This window comes from Xiphophorus couchianus, chromosome 8, assembly GCF_001444195.1.
Source record: "Xiphophorus couchianus chromosome 8, X_couchianus-1.0, whole genome shotgun sequence".
Lineage (NCBI taxonomy): Eukaryota > Metazoa > Chordata > Actinopteri > Cyprinodontiformes > Poeciliidae > Xiphophorus > Xiphophorus couchianus.
The window spans coordinates 25,827,370-25,847,220 of NC_040235.1; the positions used below are offsets into that span (position 1 = coordinate 25,827,370).

A 19,851-nucleotide genomic window follows, 5' to 3' on the forward strand; every position below is an offset into this window, starting at 1 on the left:
GAACGTAAAACGACCATAGTGAACTATTTTCACCATAACCAGAAGAATCAACAATGGGATTTAGAAAACTACCTCAATACTTGACGTTGGCATCTGATTAACAACGTCCGAGTTGGCGCGTGATTAAAAGGTTATTCCACTACATTTATTTATTCTGGACAACATTTAATACGCTCTAAAATCTAAAACACTTGGTCAAGCCTCAAATGTTATTTTTCTAAACTGTAATTTTATTATTATTACGGACTAAATATTTAATTTCTAGGCAAGTTAAATCTAGCGGCAGGTCTATCACATAGATTCCTCAGACCTAGACAGGCTTATTATATATAAATAAAATATCACAGAAAATACATATGGGTTTGTAAAATCTTTATCTGCCAACGAAAAATACTGATTTTAAGGCGTTTTATGACCAAAGCCCTTTGCGGCAATGAAGTGATGGTATACACCTCAAGTCAAGTTGAATTGTTATGTTATAACAATTAAATTATGTTGTTTAAATGTTGCACATTTCAGCAGTTCAAAGTACTTTTCATGAAACATAATACAAGTAACCAATTAGGAAAAAGGTGGGCATTTATCGTTTATCATTTATCGTGATGAATTTCTTATCATGTTAAGAAATTTGATTCGTCATTGCTGCGATAAATTCAATTTAATGCTTAACCACTCAAAACTGTCTGCGTTGTCGATATTGTTCGCTTTATTATTTTCTACACTGTTTGAGTATCAATAAATATCAATACATTTGAAAATATGATTAAATGCAGTTACTGTGATTAGTTAAGTGATACAAAGAACACACTCTGAACAGCAGTAATTATAATTTTATTATTAGCAGACTTGATTTCCCCCTGCGACAGACTGGCGACCTGTCCAGGGTGAACCCCGCCTCTCGCCCGGAACGTAGCTGGAGATGGGCACCAGCAACCCTCCCGACCCCATTAGGGACAAGGGTGAACAGACAATGGATGGATGGATGGACTTGATTTCCCTCGGATTAGAGGTGGAAGAAGTATTTCATCTGTTGCCTATAGAGGGCGCTGTAGAGTGTCTTTGATCTTTGGGTGACGGTGAACATGGAAGGAAAAAGTCAGCCCATATTTAGGTTGATGTGAAAATGTTACAGGTGAGCTGTGAGTTATCAATATAAGTTTTACCTTGACAACAATAAGTGGTTAAACAATTAGATCTGAATTCCAATAATTTGTACATTTATATTGGTAAGTATGTTGTCGAATGAACTGCCTACAAATTACAGCGAGTAGCACAATTAAGACTGAATATGAATAATATAAATATAAGCAAAATGTCCACCTTAGGACAAAGTTCACTCAAACTTAAAAATATACAAATGTTCAAAATTATATTTACACAAATAAAGCAACAGCTACTGTGATAGTATACTATTAAAAATGAATGTATTTATTAAAGACTATGCTAAATCACATCTTATCAGTTAGCAAGACGTGCAGCATGGTTTGTATTTTTGATCATATAGGGCAATTTCTACCTTGACTTGCAGGGTGTGAAATAATGTTTGCCTTCTTCCTAATTTCCTACTTTGTGCATGTTTGTCACACTTTGGTGTTTCAGAACGTCAAACCAGTTTAAATAAATCAGTCAAAGACAGCTCAGGTAAACACAAAATGAAGTTTTTAAATTCATTCAAGAAGCCACAGGAGACCCCACTGCAACATCTGAAGAGCTGAAGGACCCACTTGTCTGTCAAGTAAAGGGAGTTTGGCCTCCCTCCTTTGGGAAGTCCAGATTTAAAGAGCACTTTGTTGACAGAACATTAAGGCTCTTCTCAATTTTTTAACAACACATCACGATGGTCCCCAAGACTTCTGGGAAAACATTCTGTGGACTGACGAGACCAAAGCCGAACTCTTCGTAAGGTGTGTGTCGCGTTACATCTGGTGTGGAAAATAACACCACATTTCAGAAAAAGAACAGTAAAACATGGCGGTGGTGGTGTGATGGTCCGGGGCCGTTTTCAGGACCTCAAAGAGTTGCTGTGAAAAATGGAACCTTGAATTTTGCCGTCAACCAAATCATCTTGACGGAGAACTGCTGTGGCACAACGTTAAAAAGGCTGGAAAGCCCTCCAGTGTGTCTGAATTAGAACAATCCTGCAAAGACGATTGAGTGGCTAATATTTCTCCACAGCTGGAAAACACTTATAAGCCTTGACTGGAGTTGTTGCTGCTAAAAGTGGCTCAACCAGTTAGTAGGTTTAGGGGGCAATCACTTTCTCACACAGAGCCATAGAGGTTTGGATTCTTTTTCTCTCTTCATAAACACCATTTAAAGCTGCAGTTTGTGCAGATCTCAGATGAACCGCCAGAGCAAGACCCAACTTGTCCTCTGATCGTTATGTAGTAGAAAACAGCAGCTGAGAACTTAGCTAAGCTCAGTGTCTCACCACATAAATATTTAGGTTGCATATCAAGGCAGAATTTGAATTATTCTCTTCGTGTGTTGTGTATTCTTTTTGAAGCCATTGAGTCGCCTCCTACTGGCCATTGCAGAAAACGCAGGAACTTTAACATTAGCCTTCAACATCCAGGCCTTTTACAACCCATCCCCAGTTTCTGTCTCTCATTCAGGACACAAGATGATGTAAAGATATGATTGAGGCAAAGAGAGCCAACAAAAACAATTCCACCTGATTCCATTTGATTTATTATTCTGCAACAGAAAAGCTGTTTTGCAATTACCAGACACCTCACTTTACACAAGGTGGAAGAATGATCTTCTTAGCCAACCTAACATGCTCAGGTTGCACATCATGCCACAACAATGTTACTTAAAATTTTGTATTTAAAATCCTTCTGTGGTCTTAAGGCGGTGTTGCACTTTAACAAGGTTTTTTTTTTGTGTGCATGTGGTTCCGGGAACTGACGGTCTGATGGGACAATCCCCTGCTTTCCAGCTGTCCAACTGCAAGATTTGCTGTGCGTCTTTTGAGTGTCGTGCTAAGACCGCACGAGGGTTAAACACGTTAAAGCTGCACCGATTTAACATTTTGAATGGTCCTTTAAATAGAAATTAAATAGTTTTTCATTAATTTGTCCATTAAATTTATATAAAAAAGCAAAAAAAGCAACAGGATGCATCTAAAGGCACCACGTAGTTACTTTAATTAGAGAACAGCACATTATCATCACATAGTTACATTTTCATTTAAACATTTTTATTTTTTTTTAAACTATAGATGCTTAAAATGTTAAAAAGAATAGAAATATAGATAAGCAAGATATTTTTAAGTGAAAAAGAACAAAACATTTGTTATTTTATTCTCTGAAATGGTAGAAAGGCATTAGACATCAAATGTACAAGATACATATATATATATTTCACATTAAAAGACAGAGCTGGATTAAGAAAAGGGACAGTGTAGCAGTAAAAACAGTCCTCCCAGAAGTTAAAAGTTTTGTGCCACAGTCATTTAAAGCAGCACATTTTTAAATAGACAACACAAACTGCCACAGAAATGAAGAGGAGGTAAACAGTGACAGGAATAAAGCAAATGTTTTTTTTTTAAAGATCTCCCAGTGATTGAGCACAAACATTTTCACCTGATAGTGCGTTTCCTGAAATTCTACGGTTTGGCTACATTTACAATCAGTCCTACAGTGTTAATTGTGTATATACAGTATATACTGTATATATGTATTATATAATTGCATATTCAGACCACTTTTAAACAAAGAGTTTGTGGTTTGTCCTCACATTTGTTCACACCCAAGGACACACACATGGTGCTTGGGCGGACTTTGAAACAAAGCAATTCTTCCTATCAGCACTATTTCAGATTATTATACCCTGAGAAAGGCTTTGCCTCAAAACAAGTCAGACTTCACAGCTGCAAATAAAATAAAAAACACAACACATTTCAATTAAATGGTTTCTATCTTACTTTTAATATTCCTTATTTTTCTGTCCATTCTTTGTTTATTACCATTAGAATTTAACTTCAGGAAGGAAGTCCTTCCTGTAATAAACTTACTACAATGAAGTTTATTGTGAATTTGGAAACATTGGTGGCCATTTTAGAAATCCTAAGACGAGGATCTACTTTCTCTACTGTCCAAACTTTTTGCACCGGGGAACAAAATCACCAAGATAAAAGTACTCATTGGTTATTATTATTTTATTATGTTTGTAATAAAAACATTTCATAGTGAATTCTAGTTTTTACCTGTTTAGGTAATAAATCAAACCCGCAATATTTAAATGAAACACGGTGAAAAAGAAACCATCGGCGGTCTGAAATAGAGATGTTTGTCTTCGTAAAACAACGATGTACGATTCACAAACCTTTTGGGTTGAATGTTTTCTACTTTGTTGGTCTAAAAAATATTTTAGTGTATTCAGAGCAAAAATACAAAAGCTTGCAGTATTTAGTCAGGCTTAATGTAAAGGTATCTTCTCACTGGTACTTACTATCATGTTAAAATGTAAGCAATAAAAATGGCTAGCAAGAGATTTATTTTTTTTTACCTAATATTTTTGTTTTAAGAAGATAAAAATTGGTCAAAATAAAATAATAAAAAAAGTGAAAAAATGAATGAAATTTACAGAAAGTGTATCTGCATCAGCACTATATTATGCTGCAGGGACAAATTGAAGACGGCCGTTTAGTTATAATGGTAACCACAGTAAATGTGAGTATAAAAATAAAGTTTCCAGTACCAACTCTATGATCACTTTAACTTTGTTAAATTAGCAAAACCCTGATTTGCAGCAGTGTTGCGTCACTTGTCTTCCCAGCACAAATAAATCATGTTTATTGTGGGAAGTCAGAAAAACAGTAATTGGAAGCTTCTATATTTTCTCATATTGAACTTTGCTCATTTAAATCATTAAAAATAAAAATTTAAAAAGGGAAAATCAAGTCCCGATCTCTCCTAATCTGTAAGAAAGCAGACACTTTAAGCAGTCATTAAATCTAATTTAAACACACACACACACACGCGTGGTGTGTAATGTTATTCGGTGTCTGTGCGCTACAGTGCAGTGAAATGTATCTGAATAACTCAATGAGTTGACTGTAGTGAAGAAAAGCTCTGAGAAGTGCTGATGCGGAGATTTCGTTTACCGTTACATGTAGCCGCGGCGACCAGCTGCTTTGAGGAGATCGCCGATCACATGAAAACCAATCTGATCATCTTCAGAAATGATGAAGCATGTTTGCCCTTTTCATTTCCCACTTGCAAGCTTTGAAAACGCTTCTGACAGACAACAGATTAAAAAAAAAGCCTCAGTAGCTGTTAGCGCCCTTTTTCAGTTTTAATCGGCTTCGTTTGCCTCTTTAGTCCCATGTCCACCACTGGAGTCGCTCTGCCGCAGACAGCAGCTCTAGCTTTAGCTGAATCCGTCGTTCCACTCCATGACTTTGTCGTATTCCTGTATCCTCTGTTTGATGTGCGACAGTTTGCTCTTCAGATACTCGCAGCGCTCCTTCTTTTCCAGGAAAGTCGGGTCCTGCAACAGAAACGTGAGTCACATTAAGCTCCACTTTCCTCCTGGTTTCTTCTTACAGAACATAAAACCTTGTTCTGTGTGAGGATGCGAATCTGATACATCTTCAACCTAACAGTTAAAATGCAAGCAGCAATCCATATTGTTCTGTTACTAATACACTAGTAGCACCTGGACGTGATGTTGGGAAAAACTTTAATCACAATATGCTTTTTTGCTTCAGTCGATGCGATAAAGCTCAGTGGCTTTAATGATCTCAGGGTATCTGCAGGTTTCAGCAAGTAAAGTGTAAGACAAGTGAGTTGACTATCAAACTTGAAATGTTAAAAAGATTTAAAAAAATTTAAAAAAAACTTCCATCGTAGCTCCCTCACTTTAAGCAAACTACCGGTACATATTCTGTGTGTGGGAATCTGAAGACTTCTTACAAGTTTATTTTGTTCACTTTTTTGAAGGAGCGGAAAAGTTAAAGATGTTAAAAATGTAAGATTTCTTCTAAAGTGAGATCATTTTACGGTCAAACATCACAGAGACTTGGAGTTACTCAGAGTCAGCTGTAAATCAAATATGAACAACATTAATCTATGTGCAATGGATCTACAAAATGGGAGTTTCCACTTGCTTCACTGCAGATAAAGTTGTGATAAACATCCAAACGCCACAAAGGAAGAAAGACACTGAGCTCACATTTTTCTTCTTCTGATACTCCTGCAGAATCCTGTGGATGCGCTCCACCTCCTGCAAACACAGAGGAAGTATTTAGCTCAGGTGAGATGGTGACGGAGTGAAACTGTGTATGGAAATCAGACGCAGTGAGACAGTATTCAACCAGCAGCCTGAATGGAGCCGATAAGGAATCTGAGGGTGGAGGGTGGGATGGAGGGGGGAACACGAAGAGGAAGTAGAAACAGAGGAAGTGACGGGACGGAGTAATGAGGCGCATTTTGACAGCGTAGACAATGGAAGGAATTTTTCTGAACAAGCAGAGAATCTCGTCTGCTCCCTGTTACTAACATAAACACAAAGCAGTCAGAATGAAGCCGCTCACTGGATTACAGTAGAGAACCACATTTAACATTATTTACTGCTTCAGTGTTGTGAAAACGTATTTTGTCTCCTGAAAGACTTTTTGCTTTTCCTTTTTTTCTTTTGAATGACTCCCTACTTCATTATATGGAAAGCAGTTTCATTCAAAATTAGAGAAATAAATACATAGAATTCTGTTATTGATTAATTAATAAAATACTCAATTGAATAAGTATATGTCCCCAAGAAATAAAAACAAAATCTATTTATACAAAAAACAGTTTTTATTTATTTCAAGATTTATTTAATTGGTCATTATTTCATTAGGGTGTTTACTTAGTGATGAATACAATAAAAAAAAATTATCCTGAAATAGAGAATAAGTAAGTAAAACAATTGTGACAAAATAATCTCCCTATTAAATATTACATATGGTTTTATTATTCATTATTGTTACAACTGGCTCAAAGTCAGAAATTGGGGTCTTATTATTATATTTTAAAAGGACAAAGAAAATAAATGAATAAATTGTATAAACAAAGAAAAATAAATCTAGAAAAATAGACAAAAATAATTATAATTTGCTAGAAGCACATAAGAATTTTGTTTTTATTTCTTGGGAATATTCATTTATTTGATGGAACACGTATCAATTATCCATCAATAACAGTTCTTCAGAACTTCTACACGAGACAAAAATGAATGAACATGTAGATGTCACATGATCATTTAATTTATTATTGGTAAAAAGTCATTTTAACTCCTGCTCTTCAGCAGAATTGGAGGGTTTTCCAGTGTGAACGGCCTACTTAAAGTCACGCCACAGCTTAAGAAGCCATGTTGTGAGAACTGTCCTTTTTCATAAAAATAGAAAAAACAATAACCATAAGAGAGACCTGCAATATATGTGGGCCAGGAAAGCAACAAATAAAGGAACAACCTGCAGTAATAACAAGAAGTGTGGAAAGGTCAACATGCAGCAATTGTTTAGTACAACCTCTTTCTGCAGCCTCACACAAATTAACATGATAATAAAAAACTTAGATTTTATGAGTTCTGTAGTTTGTGCTGTTCTGGAAAACTTTAAACAGTGAAGAATATAAAGTCTGAGGAATGTGTGTGTGTGTGTGTGTGTGTGTGTGTGTGTGTGTGTGTGTGTGTGTGTGTGTGTGTGTGTGTGTGTGTGTGTGTGTGTGTGTGTGTGAGACCAGTCACCATTTGGGTGCTGGGGTTCTGAGGCAGACTGCGCATCATGGCGTCCATCTCATCAAACTTCTTCAGCGTGGCCTGCACGTCGGCGTGGAGCTCCTTGTACTCTGCGTACTGGTCGTTGAACACGGCTCGGTACTGGTCCCGCTCTTCATCAGACCGGATCACTAGGTACTTCCTGCAGATCATCCAACATCAAGAACATTGAAAACGTGACTGTTTTCATAATCTCTCTTTTCTTGTTGTTTTTTTCAGAGAAAAATGTGTGTTGTACATCAGTTTTAGCTTCATGCTATACCCAACTGTAGCGATTCAATTCTCAGGGTGTGGAGAAGTGTTGGGTCTCTATTTAACTGAACATTTCAGCTGTATTTAAAACGTATGCTGACCGTACGGTGGCCTGCAGCGCTCCTCATTAAATATCCAGGAGATCATTGAGCAGAACATTATGACCGTCTATGTCCCCTTTGGCTGCCATACAAACTCAACAACACCGCTATCCGGCATTAATATGTGAGCAACAGATCTTCTGAAAATGTTTGTCCAGCACAGTTTTAGTAAATTGGACTTAGATCCTGGGAACTTGGTCAACACCTCAAACTTGTGCCCACCTCTTATTCCTGAACCCTTTTTCCATTATAGGTGGCTGCACTGTGCTGCAGCCAACAGCTAATATCATTTCTGCCAAAGTGAATATACGCTTATGCAGGTGGTATACGTCAAAAGAACACCCATGTACAGTACAGACCAAAAGTTTGGACACACCTTCTAATTCAATGGGTTTTCTTTATTTTCATGACTATTTATAAGGCAAGAAATCCCACTTATTAACCTGACAGGTTGACCTATGAAGTGAAAACCATTTCAGGTGACGACCTCTTGAAGCTCATCAAGAAAATGCAGAGTGTGTGCAAAGCAGTAATCACAGCAAAAGGTTGCTACTTTGAAGAAACTAGAATATAAGGGGTATTTTCAGTTGTTTTACACTTTTTTGTTTAGTGCATATTTCCACATGTGTTATTCATAGTTTTGATGCCTTCAGTGTGAATCTACAATGTCAATAGTCATGAAAATAAAGGAAACTCATTGAATTAAAAGGTGTGTCCAAACTTTTGGTCTGTATTGTAGGTGGTAGAACCCAGCTCTTTACACTTTTGGTGCAAACTCCACTACTTCCCCTTTCTTTTGTATTTATGGCAGTACTTACGCAAGATAATCAGGCACAATGACCGGCTTGGGGATATGACCTGACGGTATGGCTCCCTGAATGACCTTTGGAGGAAATGGTTTGGGTGCAGCTTGGATGGGAACGACCGAGGAGCCTTGGACCTGCTCTGGGAATCTGGGGGCCGGAGCAGAATCTGGAACCGCCTGAGCAGAGAAAAGCAGCAAAATGAATGGGATTACAACAATCAAATGCACATCAATTGAGTGTGTGTGCTTTTTACAGTACAAATGAAGGTGTTAGTTTCTAATAGCATACTTACAAGTGACTGCACAACATGCATCTCAGAAGGCACCATCTAAATGCACAAGCAGAGAAGAAAAGTGTTGTTATTCTTGCAACAAAGGAAGTTTAACACTTCAAAACTCAACATGTTGCATAGAATCACTGCAGTATCTAAAGCTACACAATATAACATAATATAATTTTCAGTACATATACTACAGCTATTAGCTTTGACTAGGCCATTGTAACACAAGGATATGCATTGATCCATCTGACCTGTATATTTATGGTGACTGTTCAGCTAAATGTTGAACCTCTGCCACAGTCTCAGGTCATATGCAGACTCTAATGTTTTCTTCCTGGACTGCCCCATATTTAACTCCATCACATTTTCAGGGACTAAACTACCGACGGCTCATTAGGGCCGTGGTAGGAATAAACAAAAACAAAATGAAAAAAAAGCTTTACTAAAAAAATTCCTAAAAAATTTACATTTTCAGATTAATCTCAGAAATTTTCTAGGCCGTTTTCTGAGTTTCAAAAGCAAACTTAGACTTTTGAAACTCAGAAATTTCTCTTTTTTGTTGCTTGTTTATAGAAATTTTCTCTGACTAATCTAAAAAATTCAGTTATTTTCCTTGTTTTTTTTCTAGAAAGCTGCTGTATTTTGGGCAGAAATGTAATCCTTTTTCTTTCTATCTACAATGGCCCCAACACGCTGCTGTACTAATTGCCCCTTTTAAATTTTAACTTGGAGCAATAAAAATGGCAATAAAATAAAAGCAACATTGTCCTGACATTTACCAGCAAGTATAAACTTATATATTTATCTGCAATGCTGCAACATACTGTTGTTGGTGTTATTAATGTCGGTATTGTTTACAACCATCTATTTAAAAACATCTGGTTTGAATGGTCTGCATCAGGGCTGCTCAATAAGTCGATCGCAGGAAGGTTTTGAGTCGATCTCGGCAGTAAGGTGACAAACTGAACGCCACCAAGACGCTGAGAGCAGCACTTCCTCTTCTGACAGGCTTATCAAAATATTCACCAAGATCCTAAACGTTTGTAGCTTCATTAAATAATAATAAAAAAAATTCAACCAAACGTGTTAAAATTAAAATTCTCAGTAATTACTGTTTCGACAAGATGTTGCGCAATTCAGTGCGTTTCAGTTCCATTAACAAAAATAAAAGGCGACTCAAAGACAGACTGACTAAAAGAGCAGGAGTTTAAATCAGCTAATCAACCATCGCTGTGTTCAGGGGAGGCTGATTAATAATCAAGGAATAAATATCAAGCCTGGAAACCTGATATCGTAACGGACTGAATGTTATGTTTTTAACGTAATCTTTGCACGGCTTGCAGGGCGCGGGCGGTTGCTACGGCAACGGGTGTGCTTACACAACAGAGAATAAGAGAAAGTATAAAGGTAGGAGTGGTTATTTTACCTCTGTTTACCTTTGCTATGGCGCGTTACAACCGCTGTAGTTTCTAAACATTCAATAAACGACAGACTTAGACTAATTACCTCGTTCGTTTGTGAGTTTACGTCTTTCACAACAAACATCAAATAGCACAAATATATTTCATTACATTTTAACAAACAAATGGCTTCTACCGCGATAATTATGTGAAATTAAATTAATTATATCCCAACTTTAGAAGATTTGCCTTTACCTTTACAGAGCTCAAAAAGTTTGGGCACCCCTGGTCTACATTTTATATAAAAATGCAAATAAAGTAAAAAAATAATAAATCCTGTTTTATAGAAGTGTGTACCGTCTGAGGTTTAAACTCCACCATGTTTGCTTTTTAGAGAAATAACAGTTTACGTCCATCATAAGATTTCGGGAATCCCAGGAGGCTTCAGACAATGTTTTAGTTTCCTTATCTGTTACACAGACCACACCTACTCACTCGCCTACTCTGGTGTGTGTGTGTGGGGTGGGTGTGTGTGTGTGTGTACATTCTGTAATTAGATCTGTCCTAACATCTCAGCAGATGTTGTTGAAATGAACTTCCACTCCTAACAGGAACAAGTCAGTGAGTTCCAGGAATCCCAGGACCTAGCCTAGCTACAGGAACAAACACACACACACACACGTCCACCCACACACACACATCTGGCTGAGCTCTCACCTGCTGGCCGTGCTGCTCCTGGTACCTGCGGGCGGCCTCGTGCCTCCACAGCTTGAGACAAACGATGGCCCCGATCAGATACACAACCATGGTGACGAAGAGGAAGATGATGGCGGCGGTCTGACCAGCTTCTACTCTGCAGAAGGCCCCATTTACTGGGTTGCTGAAGCCCGGGTTGAAGCAGAGACCTCCGCGATTGGTGTCTGTGACGTAGACAATGGCTGGGGAAGAAAACACGGTGGAGGTGATACTATGAGAGAAACTGAGGGGAAATTAAAGGTGCAGTTCCTCTACAAGTAACAGGTTTATCAACAAACAGCTCTGCAGATCTGGGACTACTAGTTCATCTTTGGAGGAGTCTGATGAAGTAATCCAGCTGAGCTCTTTTACTCAAATACAAATTAGGGTCAGGACTTAAACTCTAATCTCCCTTAAATACATATATTTTATCATGTTGAACACTTTAATCCACCAAATCACATTTTTCAAATAACTTGATGAAATATTTAGGAAACACACAACAGTTTAACTGAGAGATATTTTAAATGTCTAAAATAAAACACAACGGAAAACAATTGATAAAAAACACAACCGAAACCAGGAATAAGAGGAATTATTATGGATTATGGAAAACTGCCCCTCAAAAATATTAATCATCAGAAGGGAAATTTATGGTAGATTATTTTAATTTATCATGTGATTAATTAACATTGTCTCTATATGTAGCAACTTTTCTGACAGATTGGCCAGAAAACTGCCATTGGTGCAGCACTAATCAAAAGAAAATCTGTTTAAAGTACTGACTAAAATCAAACTAAAAAACAATCATGGTTCCAGAATTCCCTTCTGTGAAGACCAAAAAAACCTTGAATTAAATAAAAATAAAAAACTAGACATGTTAACCAGGTTAAACCTACCTGCTGCCATGTATAGTATGGCCAGAGCCAGGTTTAACACAAACTCAGTCAGGGGCCACCAGTTGGAGTCCAGCAGGATGGTGCGGTAGTACATGGTCATCCCCAGCACCAGCAGGATCACCGTCACCAGCCAGGCCAGTCCCGCCACCACCAACACAAACGGAGTCTTGGGCCCGGTGTAGTACGATCCTCCGTACATTCCCCCGTATCCTCCTCCGTATCCTCCTCCAGGAGAAGAGTAGCCGAACATGTTGTACCACTCATTGTCTTTGTGGATGTAAGCGCAGACGCAGGCGAACACAGCGGCCCCCAGCAGCAGCTCCACGCAGCCCAGGATCCTCAGCAGCCCCGCCCACGACTTCATGTAGCCATAACGCTGGTGGTACTCCTCCACCCGCTCGCTGTAGGTCAGAGCTGTGTGCTGCGTGTGGCCCGACACCGACCCATGGGCGTCCTGTCCGTTTAAAAGCTCCTTGCCGGAGTTGTAGCTGCTCCCGGAGCCGCCATACGGGTCCCGGTAGGACCCGGGGAGGGACGGGGAGTGCGGCGGAGAGCAACGCACCCCCTCAGTGGTGCTGTTGTTGTTGTTGCTGGAGGACTCAGGCATGGACCACGCCTTCTTGCTGCTGCGGTTGCTCCCTCGGAAGAAGTTCTTCCAGGAGTCGGGGATGAACCGGTGGACTGGCTTGATGTCAATGGCGGGGTCCGGCTCTGGGTCGGTGTCCTCCTCGCTGTTGCTGGGGTCGAACTCGGGGCCGACAGGGGGCTGGTCTGGCAGAGGCGGAGGAGGGAGAGGGTCGGCGCTCTTGGCCAGATGGGGGGACCTCTGCTCCTTCAGGGGCTGCAGGTCGTACGACTCGGCCAGGGGTAAGGACTCATGGGGAACCTGGTCATAAAGCGGCGACTGGCGGACACGCTCAGTGCGTCCGTGGTAACCTCCTCCATAGGACATGAGGATGCTGATGGTCCCTGGAAACATCCACACAAAAATGAAGAGGTTGGGCTGAAAATTTTTTATGACAAACTATGGTTAGGCAACATCGACTAAATGATTTATCACAATATTTTGTGATACTATTGTAATAACAATTAAAGTGACAATAAGATAAATATATATATTTTTTTAGATAACCGTATTGCCCAGCAACCCCTTTAGAAAACCAGTCCAGTAGAGATACAAAGTGTGATTTGTATCACTAAAATGTGCACATTTAATTGTATTTTCAAATGTATTGATATTTATTTATACGCCTTTATTGTGTAAATAGTGGAGAAAAATAGTAAAACTAACAATCCCGACAGTACAGACAGTCTTACGGGCTTTTAAACATAACTAATTGGAATTTATTGGGACAACGATAAATGAAAATTGTATTGTGATAAATTTATCACGATAAATGAGAAACACTATAATAAACACCCACATCTCCTACAAACACAAAATTGTTTCAGTTCAACGTTCAGTTGTTATTTTTAAGAGATTTTTGGAGAAACGTTACTGGTTTTATTGTTACTATGAGCGTCTTTATTTAGGTTTTAGTTTGTTTACCACCGTCAGTTTCAGTGTGGTCTCCTCTGTTTTCCTCTTTCCAGTCATTCTCTGTCATTTGCATAGAATTTGTTTTTTGCATGTTTGTCTCTCTGTGCACTAAGACAAAAGAGCATTCAACACAGAGAAAGTCTGTTGGCACCTCTGATAAAAACCTTAAAAGAAATGATTTCATTTATTCAATTAAAAAACTATTTATCTCAAAGGAAAATTACATGTCTTATCTAATCGTATCTTCAAAGATTTGTGATTGATGGTGGTGCTCCGGGCTCTCCAGTAGCAGTCAGTCCTACCACGAGTGTGACGAGGCCTCTGACTGAAGACAGCTGCTTTATGAAAACCTCACAACTATAACTGACCTGCTAACAGCTCAATATCAGGGCAGCAGAGACGATATTTCATAGCAACATGACGCCATCAGCTGTTGGTAAACTGCTAATCCATCTCATTTGCTTTTGCTGCTCCGTTTTAAGTCTCTGTCTGGCGAGACGTTTGTCTTTGTAATTATCACGTCATGTTATTTGCTTCTTCTTGAGGCAGTTTTAAGCCTTTTTGACTGTGACAACTCCTGATGAAGTCTAACTCCAAAAGCTGTCGGTACGATTGAAATTGTTACATTTCAAACTAATTTTCTCCTTACATCATCAATAAACACTTTATGTATTTTAAAGTAGGATTGAATGAAATTATTACATATTGTTTAGCAGTGGATTGAATGTAGCTGACGTAGTGAAGAAGATTTTGTTTTATAATGTGGAAGCATTATTTTTCATGCAGTTTGTGAAGCCCTTGCAGAATGCAGAACCATTCGTAGTAATTTTTTAATATTTTTTTGGCATCATTATCATCATCACAATAATCGGAAACAGAAATCATTTTTATTGATTATTAATAAATACATGTAAGTAAGCCTGTCACAAGGAGCAATTAATTAATAACATGATAAGTTGAACTGAGCTCAATAATTTCCACTTTGATTATTAATATTTTTTTAAGAGCAATTTTGATTACAGAGAATTGATAAGCCATTTCATTTGTGCTTTCGGTTTGTTTCCGTTTTATTAATTGTTTTTCGTTCGGTTTTATTTTGGATATTGAAATTTTTTACAGCTTCAGTGTTAAGTATTCTTTACAAAATTAATGATTATTGATCTTTGAGAGAGCAAATTTGCATCATTATGCCATTATCAATATATCAGTTTAAAATGGTCATGTAATAACAATATTACCGTATATCACAATAACTCCTGGAAAAATTTGTTGCCCAGCAAAATCTGTTACGGTAGCAGGCCAAGCTGCAAGTCTCATCTCTATTAGTGTATTTGTCTACTGACGTAAAGGATTTAACAATTGAAATGAATATTACAACAGGACAGGCAAATAAGTAGGAAATATGAGAAGAAGAAACCACTGGATAAAGACTAAATGCCAATCATTCTTGCAGAAAGTATGGAGTAATCAACACAGCTGCTAACAGTCACCACAGAAAACACCCTTCAGCCAAAAGCCCTCATGGAAAGCCCTGGAAAAAGAATGCATTTTTGTGCTGCAGCTAAATAAAAAGGAATGAATTCCCACGGTGCTGTTGGAATTGCCACGCATCGTTTCCAGGAATGTTGCACTTACCGCCGGCTTCAGGAATCAGCACAAAAATACATTCTATACAACCAATCAGACGGGTCCGGAGTTTGAAGAGGGTAAAAAAACAAAAAAAAAAACTAACCAAAGAAGGAGCTTCAATACCTCTTTCACACGCAGTCACTCAACACGACTTACATTGGCTTGCAGGTCAGAATGCAAACCTTGTATGAACGCAGATTCACCTGTAGAGACAAACATGCACTAATGAAGACAGAAAATACAAACACTGACAGCTCTGATTTACGTTGATGTTCACTGTGCACTATCCAGGTCAGTCATCGGCTCAAACCAAGCCATGACACTGAGGATTTCAGTGGTTGTTTCAGAAAATGCTGATCAATAAAATGAATTGATTGACTGCTGTTTGGATAAAAACGACTTGTGACGTCACAGGAGTAAATCATTTGAAGATGATGAAAAGGAAACAGTGACTGAAATGATCACACATGATAACCAAAGTATGGAGAACAGTTTTTTTTTTTAACATATTGAACCTTGAAGCAAATGATGTACAGTCAGCTCCAGGAAGCACAGCAGTCTTCTAAAAAAAGAAAAAAAAGGGGAAGGAAAACAATCTAAAAACTAGTGTACAATACCGGATTGAAAAACTCTTTCCACTTCCCATACCAAAGCAGATATCTGAGGTTTAGTATGGATCCGATACAGAAAAACAGCTGAACTGACTTTGTTCTTTTTTAAACTCGGACATAAATGAACTGAATGACAGATTTCTTCGATAACTCTGCACCAGTACAGCACACTTAAATACACCAACAGATTCACAAGCCTGGCCACACATGTAAAAACAACTTTAATTTGTTCAGTCAGTGCAGTAGAACAGCCAATGTAAAATAAATAGTAAAGAATCTGAGCCTGACAAAAACAATAAGTGGACTAACTCAGACAAACATGTAAAAACCTCCTTTCAAATGATTCAGGAAGTGAAATTAGGAATTTTAAATATAATGTAAAATAAGCAATAAATCATGATGTCGCTTAGAGCACAAAGCATAGAACTGGACTGAATTGTATGCTTATTAATTATTAATTAACAGTGGACCATGCATCTCTGAAACTACACTCTAGATGCACATTATGACCACATATTGTCATTCCATCAACAGGAGACATCGAGATCTAAAGAGCATTAAAATGACTTCAACAGCATATTAACTGTGGTTGAAAAACTTTACGTTACTTTATGACAACTACCCACTTGAAACGGTTAGTGTGACAGGGGGAAGCATAGTCTGTTACAAATCACTATTGCAATATGTTTACATGATTAATTTCATTTACTGTAGAAGTTGGACAAGATTCCACCTATCTAACCACATTCACATCAGGCTAACTATTGTTACTTATTACAAGTGAATATATGTTTTTTTTCAGCATTTTATACTTATAAAATATATCTGTGCACTTCCTCACACACAGGAAAAAAGTTATTTTCAAGCCAAAACCTTTCGCGGTTTTTCTAACACATCGGTTCTTCCACTCAGCTTCCAATGGATTGCTGTTTTTCTTATTATTACAGTAGAAAATATTCTAATTTGTCTAAAAGCTGAATTTTTGGATTTCATTAAACGTATTATCATCAGCATAACAAAAGTACGTTAAATTGATCTACCTATAGGAGTTTCACCTTTTTGACAGTCTTCCTAACTTTGAATTGATATTACCACCTGTATTTATCAGAAATATGTATAATCTTCTTTAAAATGTTGCAGTTTATAACTTTAAAATATAATCATATGCCAAACGTAAGTTTTCAAGCTTTTTTTTCTTTCCTTTAATAACTTTTTAGAGTAATAATAATATTTTTAATAATCGAACTCCCATAGTGATACAGAAATGGAGTAGTAGTAGAAATTAAGTTTAGTTTATGGTGGATTTTTTTTTTCCAAGCAAGCAGAATAAAAATACAACAAAACTTCCAAACTTATCCCAATTACACAGAGCAGAAAAAGCCCCGCATGCTTCCGTTTCCAGAATAATCAGCGCACTGTGTGCAGTAGGAGGCCTGTGATAACAAATAAACCTAAGGTGGCAGCGGCTGAAACTCTGCAGGAGCAAAAACTCGGCTAGACTCTTTCTTAGCTGCATTTTTTAACTCACGACGTATTTAATGTCTGTTTTCTTGTGTAATAGGCATTACATTTTAACCTAGGCTAATTTTATAGCTTTTATCCGGTAAAAAGGGCGGCGGAAGAGTGAATTTTACTCGAAGTGGCTACGAATTAACGCAGCGTCATTTTTACAGCTGACTTTTTAACTTTTATAGTCCTTTAAAAAAAAAAAGCCTCTTTGTTTGCGTCCTCTAGCGTGCTCCCCTCCGTACCGCCTTGTTGGAAGGAAGCGTGAAGGTCTCTTACCTTATTCACTTCGCTTCGTTCCCCACTTCTTGTTTCTCCCATTTCAGTAACATTAACCCGCAGGTTTCTCTTGACTAGACCACGTGACCCGCCCATCCCTTTGACGTCACCGCGCAGAGGGGGAAGTTCACCTGTGGCAGTTTCAGCAGAACACCTGAGAGCCGCACACACTCACTCTGTGACTCAATCAGCTGTAAATAAGCACCTGAGCAAAATGTTCCCATATCTGAGCCACAGTAAGGACTCACACGATGTGTTGTCATAAATAAAAATGAGACAGAGGAATACACGAAACAAATTTTCTCATGACTTTCTGTTTGCCGCCCTTTCAACAAATCCAAATGTGTAAGATATAGTAGATACTATAGTGGATACCCTGTCAAGAAGATTGTGATTTAAATATTAATTAATTGATCGGATTAACAGTTATATATACATATATATATATATATATATATATATATATATATATATATATATATATATATATATATATGTGTGTGTGTGTGTGTATATATTGCACTATATATATATATATACAGTACAGACCAAAAGTTTGGACACACCTTCTAATTCAATGGGTTTTCTTTATTTTCATGACTATTTATAAGGCAAGAAATCCCACTTATTAACCTGACAGGGCAGGTTGACCTATGAAGTGAAAACCATTTCAGGTGACTACCTCTTGAAGCTCATCAAGAAAATGCAGAGTGTGTGCAAAGCAGTAATCACAGCAAAAGGTTGCTACTTTGAAGAAACTAGAATATAAGGGGTATTTTCAGTTGTTTTACACTTTTTTGTTTAGTGCATATTTCCACATGTGTTACTCATAGTTTTGATGCCTTCAGTGTGAATCTACAATGTCAATAGTCATGAAAATAAAGGAAACTCATTGAATTAAAAGGTGTGTCCAAACTTTTGGTCTGTACTGTATATATATATAATTTAAGAACCACACTATGCCATTTTGTACATTTCAAAACAAATGCATTAACTGTAAGAATAAAAGCAGTTTCTTGAAAACGTACAGCTTTGAGATATAAAGACAAAATATTAACTAATTGTGTCATATTCTCTGTATGCAAGCTTCATACTTTGAGAAATGATAGTCAAAAGTAAAATTACTTGATAGAAATTGGGAACTTTGCATCATTCCACAAAATTTTATACGTTTTTTTCTGAAGGCAGTCAGGGACACAAAGTTGACTAAAAAGGAACAATGCGTGCTTAAAAAATAAGTGAGAAGGATGGAACCAGGGGGCTCAGTGGTAGAGGAAGTGCCACATAAAGAAACAACAGAAGCGCCACACTGCAGTCCCTGGTTCGATTCCCAGTCCTGCCCTTCTCCTTGTCAAGTTGAATAGAATTCACTATAGTGCCAAAAAAAAAGAGAAAAGGGGCCACACTGCAGTGAAAATGTTCACATTTATTGCGGAAATAACTACAGTTTCAGAAAGCAGACCATCTAAAAGGTGCAATGATACATAAATAAACCGAGCAAAACAAAAACACACCAATGTCTGACCAGAAATTTTATAAGGACATTTATTAATGGCTGTCAGGCATAATACCTTAAAGCTGTGAATCTTATTGCATCTTTTGGTGTGGCATATAGATGTAGATAATGCCATCAGAATGATACAGAGGTCAATAACATGTTTTGGATTGCAAAAAAACACAAATCAGTCCAAAAACTTTCAATCTTTCCATCTGACCCTGATCTGAGTAAGACGCCTTAAACATCGTCCCCCTAAACACCCTAAAACTCTGCTGGTCCTCATGAAGACACCTTTACAGACACACACACACACTAAAACAGTAGACATGATGAATTTACTTTACATTTCAAGAACATCTCTCTGATCACAGCAGAGGTGAACACCTCAGGTCGATTTGCAAACAACAACAGCAGGAAGACAGCTGCAGAAGTAGACACACACGCACACACACACCCGGCAATGTAACAGAGGGCGATACAATACAGCACTCAGACGAAGCGTCAGTACACAGAAATATATTGCATAAATTGAGTCTTTTTCTTCTCAAGTG

General features: G+C 37.8%; 1 protein-coding gene across 5 annotated transcripts; it reads right to left on the reverse strand.

The window, feature by feature from the left end:
• Positions 1-3,126: 3,126 nt before the first annotated feature.
• On the reverse strand, positions 3,127-17,921 carry marveld2a (MARVEL domain containing 2a). Of its 5 annotated transcripts, none has more exons than XM_028026037.1 (9): positions 17,803-17,921; positions 15,563-15,609; positions 12,238-13,206; positions 11,321-11,541; positions 9,216-9,251; positions 8,936-9,099; positions 7,735-7,906; positions 6,181-6,231; positions 3,127-5,496 (listed from the first exon to the last, which is right to left on the reverse strand). In XM_028026037.1, the coding sequence occupies exons 3-9, from the start codon at positions 13,187-13,189 to the stop codon at positions 5,377-5,379; spliced, it is 1,716 nt and encodes a 571-aa protein (XP_027881838.1). In that variant the 5' UTR covers positions 13,190-13,206; positions 15,563-15,609; positions 17,803-17,921; the 3' UTR covers positions 3,127-5,376. The 5 variants fall into 5 exon arrangements, with proteins under 5 accessions (XP_027881838.1, XP_027881837.1, XP_027881836.1 ...); XM_028026036.1 differs by having other exon boundaries at positions 15,530-15,609; XM_028026035.1 differs by having other exon boundaries at positions 15,510-15,609.
• Positions 17,922-19,851: the final 1,930 nt, after the last annotated feature.

Bases quoted from the DNA above. Each gene is read 5' to 3' on its own strand.
- marveld2a (XM_028026037.1), bottom strand. From the start codon at position 13,189: ATGTCCTATGGAGGAGGTTACCACGGACGCACTGAGCGTGTCCGCCAG. The intron at 11,542-12,237 runs GTAGGTTTAACC...TTTCTTCCCCAG, and splicing joins CATACTATACATGGCAGCAG to CCATTGTCTACGTCACAGAC. The intron at 6,232-7,734 runs GTGACTGGTCTC...CTGTGTTTGCAG, and splicing joins AGAACCCCAGCACCCAAATG to GAGGTGGAGCGCATCCACAG.